This window comes from Sciurus vulgaris (assembly GCF_902686455.1).
Source record: "Sciurus vulgaris genome assembly, chromosome: 17".
Classification (NCBI taxonomy): domain Eukaryota; kingdom Metazoa; phylum Chordata; class Mammalia; order Rodentia; family Sciuridae; genus Sciurus; species Sciurus vulgaris.
The window spans coordinates 52,338,245-52,350,317 of record NC_136478.1 but is presented as its reverse complement, the minus strand read 5'-3'; the positions used below and the strand labels follow the sequence as shown (position 1 = coordinate 52,350,317).

The 12,073-nt window shown below is 48.9% G+C and overlaps 2 protein-coding genes across 4 annotated transcripts; one reads left to right on the top strand and one right to left on the bottom strand.

The window, feature by feature from the left end:
• Positions 1-249: 249 nt before the first annotated feature.
• ERICH4 (glutamate rich 4) lies at positions 250-2,294 on the bottom strand. The gene is made up of 2 exons (XM_079117312.1): positions 1,958-2,294; positions 250-1,402 (listed from the first exon to the last, which is right to left on the bottom strand). Exons 1-2 carry the CDS (start codon positions 2,129-2,131, stop codon positions 1,175-1,177), a joined length of 402 nt encoding a protein of 133 aa, XP_078973438.1. The 5' UTR covers positions 2,132-2,294; the 3' UTR covers positions 250-1,174.
• Positions 2,295-4,688: 2,394 nt separating this feature from the next.
• DMAC2 (distal membrane arm assembly component 2) lies at positions 4,689-10,196 on the top strand (the record flags this gene model as incomplete). Of its 3 annotated transcripts, none has more annotated exons than XM_079117115.1 (6): positions 4,689-4,763; positions 6,670-6,866; positions 7,978-8,058; positions 9,351-9,500; positions 9,602-9,764; positions 9,981-10,196. In XM_079117115.1, exons 1-6 carry the CDS (start codon positions 4,746-4,748, stop codon positions 10,071-10,073), a joined length of 702 nt encoding a protein of 233 aa, XP_078973241.1. In that variant the 5' UTR covers positions 4,689-4,745. The 3 variants fall into 3 exon arrangements, with proteins under 3 accessions (XP_078973241.1, XP_078973240.1, XP_078973242.1); XM_079117114.1 differs by having other exon boundaries at positions 9,351-9,487; positions 9,981-10,195; XM_079117116.1 differs by lacking the exons at positions 7,978-8,058; positions 9,981-10,196 and having other exon boundaries at positions 9,351-9,487; positions 9,602-9,768.
• Positions 10,197-12,073: the final 1,877 nt, after the last annotated feature.

Sequence of the window (12,073 nt, the reverse complement as noted above, 5' to 3'; positions counted from 1 at the left end):
ATAAAGAAAGAAAGAAAGAAAGAAAGAAAGAAAGAAAGAAAGAAAGAAAGAAAGAAAGAAAGAAAGAAAGAAAGGAAGGAAGAAATGAAAGAAACAGGTAAATACACTCAACATCACATAAATCATACAGATCAAAATCACAATAACACTTTATACCCATTAGGATGACTATTATTAAAAAAAACACACACAGATATAGTAAATGTTGGCAACTGAAATCAGGGACTAGAACTGACATTTGTAAACCCACGTTCATAGCAGCCTTTGGAGGTAACCCAAGTGTCCAAGCACAGACAGACTAGATAAACGAAAGGTACATACATACAGTGGAACAGCATTCGGCATTAAAAAGGTAGGGCATTTTAACAAATGCTACAACATGGACGGACCTTGAGGACATCATGCTCAGTGAAATAAGCCAGACACAAAGAGACAAATACGGCGTGATTCCACTTGTATGAGGTACCTGGAATAGTCAAGTTCGTAGAGAAGGGATGGGAAAATGAAGAGTTACTGTTAATGCTTAGAGTTTTGCAAGATGGAGAGTGTTCTGGTGACAGTTACACAGCAACGTGAATGTAACTAATACCACCAAACCACACACTTCAAAATGGTTAAACCAATCAATTTTATGTTATATATGTTTTACCATAATAAAAAATGAACAGGAAAAATTAATTTTAATAGTATTTTATCCTAATACACTCGAAAATTATCATTTCAACATATAATCAATACTTTAAATTGTTGAGATGTTTTACCTCCTTTTTACTACACTGGCCTTTTTTATCCGATGCATATTTTACACCCAGGGCACATCTCAACTTGAATTCACCATGTGTCAAGTGCTCAACAGCCATGCTTGGCTGGTGGCTACTTCACTGGATGGCACTGACCCTCACGCTAATCTGCAAGCATCTCCACCATATTTGCAAAGACACACATCTCCCCGGCCACACCCGAGGCTCTTCTGTGGTGTCTCTGTATACCTTCCATATCACCTGCAGTCAAACCCACCTATAGTCACAGACCAACGCCTAGATCTCATCCCAAACATCATCAGAGAAAGAACCAGCTCGGGAGTGCCCGCTGACCTCAAACTGGATTTGACCTGCAAATCTCCCCTCTCCTTTGCACACATCTCTGTTTCATTTGTGCATCAAACTAAAGCATTTCAGATAGTCATCTCAAAGTCAGGGAGACGTGGGACTGGGCAGGCGGTCCCCAGGTGTCCTTCCTCCTGCTTCCCCTGGGGCTCTTCCTCCTTCTCCTCCTCCTCACTGGTGCTCTCCTCCTCCTCCTCTTCCAGGATGGCCACCAGTTCCTCCCGTAGCGCCCCCATCTCCAGCCCCAGGCTGCACAGCTGACTCAGCAGCTGGACATCCACACGGCGCAGGTTTCCCTGCAGGCAGGAAGTGGGGTCAGGGTCAGGCCACACCAGGGGGTAAGGGGTCCCACCAGGACCAGGGTGGGAGCGGGTCCCTGCCCACAGCACCTGGGCAGGTCCTCAGGTGCCCCTTGGTGCCATCCTGCCTGTCCTTCTGTCTCTTGATCTCAGTTTCTGTCTCTCCATTTCTGTCTCTCTTTTCTGCTTCCACTTCTCTGCCCACCCCTTTGTCTCTCCACATCCCCATCTCTCCCTGTCTGTATCTATTTCTGTTGCCCCATGTCTACACCCCTGTCTGTGGCTATTGTCATCTCTCTCCCCACCCCTCACATTCAGATTCAGGCTGCGTCTCTGTCCCAGCTCTCAATCTCTGATTTCCACCTGCCTCTCTGTCTGTCTCCATCCCCCTCATGCTGTCTCTGCTTCTCCCCCACCCTCTGCCTCCAGTTCCCTATTCTTGTCTCTCAGCCCGTCTTCTAGTCTCTGGCCCTTTCTGTTTCACTCACTCACTCACTCACTCACTCACTCTCTTTCTCCATCTCTTATCCCTCCAGACCCCTCCTCACTCACCAGCTCCTCCCAGATCCACAGCAGACTCTCCTTGGCACCTCCAGGTTCTTCCCCTGGGGACAGAAGAGTCTGGCCAGGGCTCCCCTCTGGTGGGGGTCTCCTCAGGGCCTTGGGGGGTGGCCCCAGCCCTGGGGGCTCCAGTCCCACCTGTTTCAGCTGCACCCACAGCTCCATAGTCTAAGCAGTGGCTGCTAGGAGCAGGAAGTAGCAAGGTTCAGGGTGTCCCAGTCTCCTGGGGAGCAGTGGGGTGAGGGGAGGAAAGGGCAGGAGGGGGAGCTGGCAGAGGCATCCCAAAGTCCATTCTTCAGGGAGAATCAGCTGGCTGTGGGTTTTTTTTTGTTGTTGTTGTTGTTTTTCTCCTCCTGAATTCCTACCTCAGCTCTCACATGGTCCAGCCACAGCCTCTCTGGGAGGTCAAACTCCACCTCCCTGCCTCTTCTCAGACTAGATCACACACAGGTACTTGGTGTTTGTGGATGCTGTCTGTCCTTCCTCTCCTGCATCCTCCCACCTCTCACCTCCTTCTCAGCCTTAACCATAACCCTAACTGACTCCACCTGACCTCTGGTGTGATCACAGATTGGTGGTCTTTCCTGTCCCCTGGTTCTTGCCATCCCAGGGCTTCCCTACCAGGGAAATTGAGGGGCCTCAGTGTCCAGGATGCTGTCTATAACAGAGTGGCCAATGCTGCCTGCATCAGGGTGGCCTTGCCATGGAAAGAACTAGGAAGTTCTGCAGGCCGTCCTCTGCTTCTCTTTCAAGCCCAAGGTTTTATAAAATTCCACCAATAAGTCAATGGCTCCCAAGCCCCAGACTCAGTCCTGACCTCCCTCCTGAGCTCAGACCCCAACTCAGTAGCTCCATCTTGAATGTCAGACATCTCAAGGTCCATGTGGTCAGAACAGACCTCTCAATTGTGAAGTACCAGACACAACTGATTTCCTGTTGACACTGTAAAAAATTATCACAATCTTGGTGGCTCAAAACAACAGTCATTCTCTTACTGTTCTGGAGGTCAGAAGTCTAAAGTGACTGGTGCACAGGGCTGGATCCCTCTCGAGGTTTGGGGGGAGAATTCATTGCCACGTTGTTTCCAGCTTCCAGAAGCCATGCACCTTCCCTAGTTCAGGGCCCCTTTTTCCTTTACTCCAACCTTTGCCTCCACCATCCTGTCTCTTACTGACTCCAATCCTCCAACCTCCCCAGTGGAATCTGGTGATTACATTGGTCCCACTGATTATTCATGAAAATCTCCCCCCTCAAGATTGTACTTCACAACAGCAAAGTCCCTTTTACCATGTAAAGAACTATTGTCAAAGGTTCCAGGGATCACAAAACATAAATATCTTGCAGGTGGGAGCATTATTCAGCTTATCATCCCCATCTTCCCCAACCTGCTGCTTCTTCAGTTTCCCCATCTCCATCCTGATCTTCTTAGTTTCTCAGACGGTTGGCATGATCTTCAAACAGATCCAGAATCTGAGCCTTTCTCACTATTGGCACTGCCCCATCACGGTCTTCACTTGCCTGGACTATTGAAGTAGCCTCTTTGCTGGTTCCTCAATCTCCAAGATCCCTTCTGTACTTTACAGAAATGATCTTTACAAAATGTAAATAAGATTTTGTCACTCTCCTCACTGGGAACAGAATAAAATCCTACTGGGCCTGCACAGTCAGCCTTCCATCTACATCTCTGACCCAGTCTCTACCTTTCTCTGCAAGCTGGTTCCCACCTAAGGGCCTTCACACTAGCTGTTATCTCTACCTGGAACACTTTTCCCCTAGATCTTCGAATCATTCTTTTTTTTTTTTTTTTTTTTTTTTTTTTTGGTACTAGGTATTTTACCACTGAGCTATATATCCCCAATTCGTTTTATTTTGAGAAAGGCTTTTGCTAAATTGCTGAGACTGACCTCAAATTTACAATTCTCCTACCTCAGTCACCTGAGTTGGTGAGATTACAGACATGCCCCACCATTCCTGGCTCATTCCATCATTAATGTCACCTCTTCAGAAAGGCCTTTTTGCTAATGGCTCTATGTCCCGTCACCCCCTATTATATTTATTATCCTTATTATATTTATGAAAACACCCCTGGTTTTATCTACTTCTTATCAAACACTATCTGACTTTATCTTGCTTATTCATTTGCTTCTTATCTATCTTCTCCCTTCCTGGAATGCTGATTCCCTGAGAGAGGAGCCGGGTTGGTCCTGCTCACCAAGGTAACTTCGATACCCAGAACAGTGCTTGCCACCCCACAGTAGTGCTAATTATCTGTGGAACGAATGAATGAAGACTTCTACACAGAAGACTTTACACTGAATCTTTAAGAGACCGAGGCTTGAACTCCAAACTAGGTTGTACACTTTACAATATCAGTCTTGAGATCTGACCTCAGTCTCTTACCCTATGTCTAACCTCAGCACCCACTCACTCCCTCCACCTTTCGCTTGCTTGACTCCGGTTTGGAAAAAAAAAAAAAAAAAAAAAGACGGTTTGTTTTTTAGTCAAATTATGCGGTTTTTTTAAAAAAGAGAAAGAAACTCAGGGGAACTGCGATTGCAGTCTGAGAAAATCAACGTACAGCTTTCCTAGGGGAGGACTTGCAGAGTTCCGTTTTTTAGGCCTGTGGAGAAGGTATTCCAAGCAATCCTTAAACCTGAGTAGAATAAAAATCAGAGGACTGGAAAAGGGATGGGTGTGGCCACAAGAGAAGGCGTTCCAATTGAAAAAGGGGGCGGGAGAAGAAAAGACCAGCCCTTTCCGACTACGTAAGCCAGGCAAGATGGCGGCGCCCAGGTCGGTAAGTGACCCGACCTCCTCGAGCTCCCGAAATTGAAGCCCGCTCTACAGCCTCCACCCTCGGGCCCTTTGTCACCTTCGGCTCCTGGGGGAAGTAAAGAGCGGTGAGGGAGCAGGGCATCTGCCGCTAGGTCTCACACTGGGCGTGTACACCCGTGACTACCGGGGCAGGAAGCATCCGAGGACCCTCAAGCGTCGGCGGAGCTTTAAGGAGCGAGTGGGCGGGGACTTGGCAGAAGGCAACCAATAAGAATGAAAGAATGTTCTGAAAGGCGGTGTGCCTAGCCAATCAGACAGAGGGATACGACTGAGCGTGCGGGGAACCAATGAGCATGCGAGGGTGGGTTCTGGGCGGGGAAGCGCTCTGGGACTGTTTTGCTTGAGTCTGCCATTGAGTTCGAGGGTGGAGAACAGAATAAATTTGAAGGAAATTCATGACAGATTTAGTAATTTTGATGGAAAACCAAAGATATGATGGAATAATGGGTTCAGAGTTAGGAATCAAGATGTGAGTTTTGGAGTTCCAAAGAAAGTAATCTGAGGGAAACTTAAGAGATTTGCGATAGTCGTTAAGAGAATTTGAAGAATTGGGTAAAAATCAAGGAATGTAGTTAGGGAAAATTAATTGTAAGTTTAAGAGTTTTTAGGGGAGCTGAGCGCGGGGGAGCACGCCGGTAGTCCCAGCGGCTGGTAGGCTAAGGCAAAAGGATCGCGAACTCAAAGCCAGCCACAGCAACTTAGCGAGGCCCTGTCTCTAAATTTAAAATATATATTAAAAAGGACTGGGGATGTGGCTCAGTGAGTAAGCGCCCATGGGTTCAAGACCCCGCACTAAAAATAAATAAACAAATAAACCAATAAATAAATGGAAATAAGGATTTTGGCAAAAGGGGGAATGAGTGAATTTGGTTAAAGCAGAAGATTAGCCCAGTGCAGATGGCACACACCTGTGATCCCAGCGACTGGGGAGGCTTAGGCAGGAGGATCAGAGGTTGGAGATCAACCTGGGCAATTTAGAAACATCCTGTCTCAAAATATAAATTTTAAAAAGGGCCAGGGATGTAGCACAATAGTAGTGCACCTCTGGGTTCAATCCCTAGTACTACAGAGGAGACTTTGGAAGGGAAATTGAAGAATTGGGAGGCTTCTCTTGTAGCCATGCACCAACATTTTTCAAACTTTCTCTTAAAGGCAAATGCATTTTTGGGTGGTCTTGGGTTTAAGGAGTGTCCTTAATTAAAACAAATTTAGAAAGGGAGCCTGGGAGTGTAGTTCATTAGTAGAGTGTTTACTTAGCCCTCCCCAGGCCCTGGTTTCAATCCCCAGTACTGTCAAAATACAACAATAAGGGGCTGAGGAGATAGCTCAGTCGGTAAAGTGCTTGCCTTGCAAGCCCAAGGCCCTGGGTTCAATCCCCAGCCCCGCCAAAAAAAAATAAAAAATAAAAAAATACAACAATAAAAAATAATTTAGATTATATTTGAGTGGAAAGAAAAGGGTCAGTCAGGAAGATTCCAGAGAGAAATGGGTAAAATTAAGGGGCAAATTTATCAGAAATTAAAGGAGTCAGACAATTGAGGTTTTTAGAGAAAAATAGGACATGGTAGAAGAATTTGGGGAAAAAAAACAGAATATTTGTCTAAATCAAGGAGAGAATTTAGGGAGAACATGGGGAAATTTTTGGAATCCCAAAGACAGTTTTATTTTTTTCCTCTGGGTGCTAGGATTGAATCCAGAGCCTTGTGCAAATGAAGCAGGTGCTCTACCACTGAGCTCCACCCGTGGCTCAGAATTGGGAAGTTCTGAAAGGAGAACTTTGAGGAAGCAAGAGGTTGAGGTTCATGGAACAAGACAGCAGGAGAAGTCCAGCTCCAGACCCAGCCCCTCTTTCCTCTTCCCCTCCCCAGTTCCTGTGCCGGTTGGCCCTAGCATACAATGGGAGTTCTAGGGGCATGCATGGTCTGAGTGGGGCAGTGCCCCCGGAGGGCAATCAGAGGAAGAGAAGGACACTACTCCAGTTCCTGAGTGACCATTTCTATGACGTGGAGGCTCTGAGACTGTACTTGCTCCAGAGAAAGATGTCGAAGGTACACCAGGAAAATCGGTGAGAACCTGCAACCTACGAGACCCTGCCTGCTGCTCAGGCCTCACCAGCCAGAGCCCCAATCCTGCCCTACTACCCCCAGCCAGCCCCAGGGCTTCCCTGCCACTCTTGCATCTTTGTCTCCCACCCACACCCTCCTCAAGGCACCTGCTGCCACAGCTCCACTTGGGGATCTAGCTAACATGGTAAAACCAAACCCTTCACTTCTCCCTAAAAGAACCTGCTCACCTCTAAGCCTTCCCCATCACAGCAACTGGTGCCACTGGCGTTCAGACTGATTTTTAAGGAGTCCTCCTGGCTCTTCTCTTGGCTTCTCCACCCTCCATATCCAGTGCATCAGTATTAGAAGATTCCAGTTCTGGTCACCTCCACTGTTCATGGCTTGGCCTGGGCCCCTTCATTTTTAAGGTCAGGTCACTCCGATCGTCTCCTAACCTTTAACATGTTCTCCATTACAAAGCAACCAAAGGACTCATGAGAAAGTAAATACAAACCATCACCCCCTGCCTAAAACTCCAAGTGGTTCCTGACTAACCAGAGTAAAACCCCATCTCCAAGGCCCTAAGAAGGGCTGCCATGAGGTTTGAGACCCCTACCACGGACTACTCTCACCCTCACCCACAAGGCCTCCTTGTTGCTGTGGACCCAGCCATAATAATTCAAGCCTCTCAGCTCCTTAGGCCTGGCAGGCTCAGGCCTTGACCTTCTCATTCCTTCTCACCATTCAAGTCTGCCCAATCTCACTGGCTCCAAGAAGTGTCTTTTTAACACCCAAACTAAACCAGTCTCCACCAGGCCGGCCCCTGACCAAGCCACTCCCAGTCAGTGTCCCCCATGACTTCTTTTCATTATGGAGTTGGTACTCTGCCATTTATGGTTATTTCCTGGATTGTTATCTATTGCCCCTTTTCAGATAGCTCAAAAAGGAAGGTCAGGAATGGTTATCTTCCATGGTTACCACTGTGTCCCAGCACTTAATGGTCATTCAATAAAGATTCACAGCCAGGTATGTTTGCCTGGTGCTCTGGACTCTGCCCCTCTCAGCAGCACTGGCACATGGTGAGGGGTGTGGTGCTCCCAGGCCTTACCTTTACTACCATTTTCTTGGCAGATCACTTGCCCACATCCGGGAGAAATATGGTCCGTACATCGCAGGAGCCTTCTTTGTCCTGAAGCAGGGAGGTGCAGTCAAGTATGACAGCAAAGGTTTCCACTGTGGGATGGGGAGGGGCAGCAGGGTCTCTGAGACCAGCCTCTGCAGTCACATGGGCTTTCCTATGCACCCCTGTCTCTACCACCTAGTGGCTGTGTGGTGTGGGACCTGTTCCCGAGCTTCTGTGGTGTCACCTATAAAATGTGATGGTGATAGTAGCTAATCTGCAAGGTTTATAGTAAGGACTGGCATTCTGTAGTCTAAACATCTCTAATGAGGCCTTGCATAGCACATGTTCTCAATAAAGTTGGTTAGTCACTTCTGTAGTCTCAGTGGCTACTCAGAAGGCTGAGGCAGCAGGATTGTGTGAGTCCAGAAGTTCAAGGCCAGCCTGGGCAGCATAACTAGACCTCATCTCAAAAGAAAATAGTTTTTCTTTTTCTAGCTCCCTCTTCCCACCTCTTTTTCCTTCCCTTTTTCCTCCTCTTTGACATTTTTCCTTTATTTTTTTTTTTCTTTTTGGAAAAACAATTCCCAGAGGATTCATCTAATCCTCATGTTTGTTCCAATTAAAACTTGCACCTGACCAGGTGCAGTGGTGCATGCCTGAAGTCCCAGCAATTCAGGAGACCATGACAGGAGGATGGCAGGTTTGAGGCCAGCCTGGGTAACTTAGCAAGACCTTGTCTCAAAATAAAAAAATAAAAAGAGCTGAGGATCTAGCTCAGTGGTTAAGCACCCCTGAGTTCGATCCTTGGTACCACAAAAAAATTTAAAAAATAAAATAAACAACTTAGACTTGATCTGAACACACTTCCTTGAGCAACCTCCTTAGGACAGTATCCTGGGCTGGAAACACCCCGTGACTGTTGCCTGTCTAGAGGACTGCTGCGTGTAACTCTGTGCTCCTATGTTGTCTATAATTCCTTGGCCCCTCAGCCTCCAGGTGTGTGAGACTAGACAAGCATTCCATCTTTGTTGGGATCATCCTAGGATCCAACAAGGCTGACACACAGGAAGTGTGTTGGTGCAGTCACTTTAGCAGAGAGGTTGGGGAGGGTTCTGGGGAATTGAAGGCCCATTAGCACTCCCTCCTGTCCCCACCCCCTTTGGTACTGGGTGTTGAATCAAGGGGTGCTTTACCATTGAGCTACGTTTAAAGCCCTTTTTATTTTTTATTGTTTTGAGACAGGGTATTGCTGAGTTGCTGAGGACCTCACTCACTTGCTGAGGCTGGCCCCGAACTTGTAATCCTTCTACCTCTGCCTCCCCAGCTGCTGGAATTACAGGCATGAACCTCCATGCCTTGCTTCCCTCCCTCTCTTTTGCAGGTTTCAGGACCATGAGTGGATCAGGCCAAATAAGCGTGGCCATTTCTCTGGCGAGTTCTTAAAGCTACTGACTGTGCCTGTGCAGGCTGTGGATGCCAGTGGCTGTGCCATCAACTACGATGGCCTGGACAACCTCTGTGAGGGGGCTTGGTGTGGGCAGAGGGGATAGGGGAAGGAGGGCCTCTGCATCTCCCTTTCTGGTGGTAGGTTCCAGAAAGCCCCTGGTTCCATCCTGTCTTCTCCTGCTACAGTGCCCCTGAAGGAGCTCCAGTCCCTGTCACTGCAGCACTGCCCCCACGTGGACGACTGGTGTCTCAGCCGCCTCTACCCGCTGGCTGGCTCGTTGCAGGAGCTCTCACTATCAGGGTGCCCCCAGATCTCCGAACGGGGCCTCGCCTGCCTCCACCACCTCCAGTGAGACCTCAGCACAGACTGAGCCCTGACCCAGTGCATCTCCCACCCAGCCCGCATGCTGGAGAGAAAGGGGCGGGGGGGGGGACACTGTTAGGCTGTCCCCGTATCCCTAGTGTTTGTGGGTAGGAATGGATGAGCAGCACGTGTCTGGGAGAATTAAATGATGGTTTTCACACACGTGCTCTCCTCATGCAGTGCCCTTCTTTCCCCTTTCAGGAACCTTCGCAGGCTGGATATCTCAAACCTCCCAGCTGTGTCCTACCCAGGCCTCACTCGGATCTTGGTGGAGGAAATGCTGCCCAACTGTGAGGTCCTGGGGATGGATGAGGCCCAGGGCCTGTAGCTGGGACCAGAAGAGCAGCTTCAGGACAGCCAGCCCCAACCCTGCCTAGCCTCAGCCTGCTCTGCCCTCCAGTGGACACAGCCAGCAGGCTGTGGCATGTCCGGCTTCCAGAGGGGTTCGTGCAGCGGGGGAGGGGGTCTGGGGTCTGGCAGGTCTGAGGGAAGGAGGACTTGAGGTCGGGTGTTTATTCTGGGCTGCCCTTGGCCGGCAGTCACTGTTCCTGTCATCCTGTTGGGCATTCCTTTCCACCTAGGGCTCCTTCCCCTGCCCCTAGGACCTGGTGAGGTAAAGGCTCCCAGCCAGTAGGACAGGGAGCTGTACTCACCCCACACATGGCTCACCCTTGTCAAGAGGCCTCTCCCAAGCTGTCCACATTTGAATGTGTAGCCATCTCTTGCAGGGACCCTGACTGACATGGAGTGCTGCTAGCACTTGGTGGCAGTGGCTCTTCCCAGTGCAAGACTAGTCAGCTCACTGCCAGGGTGTCCAGCATCCTTGGCTCACACTCATTAAAGGCTAGTGCCACCCAGAGTCCCATAGTGTTGCCAGTAATTGATTTATTGACTTTGAGCTCCATATTCAACTTTTTTGCCTGCTCTGTGAAAATGGAGCTGGGCCTTTACAATTTTTTCCTTTGCCAACTGGCAGGACAGGCTGTGCCGGCAGGGGGTGCTGGAGAGACACTCCAGGAGGGAAGGCCTGTGCTCTGCTGCACCTGCAGCTTAACTGCTCCAGGTTTGGGTCCTGCATGGCAGGTGGCTTCCCCAGCACTCAGCCCCTGGACAGCCAGGTGGTCAGCAACCTCCTCTGGTGCCTGGCCCTCTCCTCCACCAGCAGTTTCACAGGAGCCTCCATTGAGGCTTCTCTGAATAACTCCCCAGCACTCCAGATGGATTTCTGGTCAATTCTGAGGCAGTTTACCAATGAATTCCTTGTGATCTCAATTCACTGCTGAAGTCAATAATTCTTTTTTTTTTTTTTTTTTGGTGGTGCTGGGGATTGAACCCAGGGCCTTATGCATGTGAGGCAAACACTACCAACTGAGCTATATCCCCAGCCCCAATACTTCTTTATATTAAACTTTGCCTGTTGGAATTACTATGTGGTTTTCCTCCCTGAGTGGATTCAGATGGATGCAGAATCTCTCTGCAGTGTCCCAGGACACACACTCCTAAATTGGAGTTTGGGATTGGTCTGGTCGTGCCTTTGGGCTTAAGCAGAACCCTAAGCTCCTCGCTGATGGAAAACAGGATGCCCAGGCACACAATGGCATTAGAGCCCAGGTGTCACCTGTGGTTGATCCTGCACAGTGAGCTGCCAGCTGAAACACATGCCTGGGGCCCCATGGCTGCTGGGCTTGACAGCTGTGGCAGTCAGGACAATTCTAAACAGTGGGGTGTTGGGTGGATTCTTGGGAGTGCCTGTGAGTGCTTACAGGTGACAACAGGGTCGTTAAGTCACAGTCTGACACAGTCTGAGAACTAGAGAAGTTTCATTATAGCTCCCAAAGTTCTTTGGCATAGTGTCATCTGGATGGACCCAGAGTAAACAGATCTCAAAGTTCCAAGTTATTCAGCTGTCCTTTACCAGTGCCAAGGGGTTTATCAACCCTCTTGTGCTTGGAAACCTTGTGACAACTCAGAGCCTTCACCTTGATAGGGGGCATCCATTCTTTTTTTTTTTTTTTTGCGGTGCTGGGAATCGAACTCAGGGCCGTGTGCTTGCAAGGCAAGCACTCTACCAGCTGAGCTATCTCCCCAGCCCTGGGGCATCCATTCTTAAGACTTATAAGTGCCCCCTCCTGCCCCAGATCCATACATACCAGGGGCCAAATCTCAGCTTGCTGCAGGAGAACAGGACCACTAGGACAGAGGAAGGAACAGCTTACATGCTGTAGCACAAGACTGCAAATGTATGTGTAGAATTTTAAGTGTGTCAGGCCAATAAGGATGGCTGTGACACCAGC

Coding starts and splice junctions, on each gene's coding strand:
- ERICH4 (XM_079117312.1), bottom strand. CDS start 2,131: ATGGAGCTGTGGGTGCAGCTGAAACAGGTGGGACTGGAGCCCCCAGGG. Junction 1,403..1,957: donor TGTGGATCTGGGAGGAGCTG/GTGAGTGAGGAG, acceptor TCCTGCCTGCAG/GGAAACCTGCGCCGTGTGGA.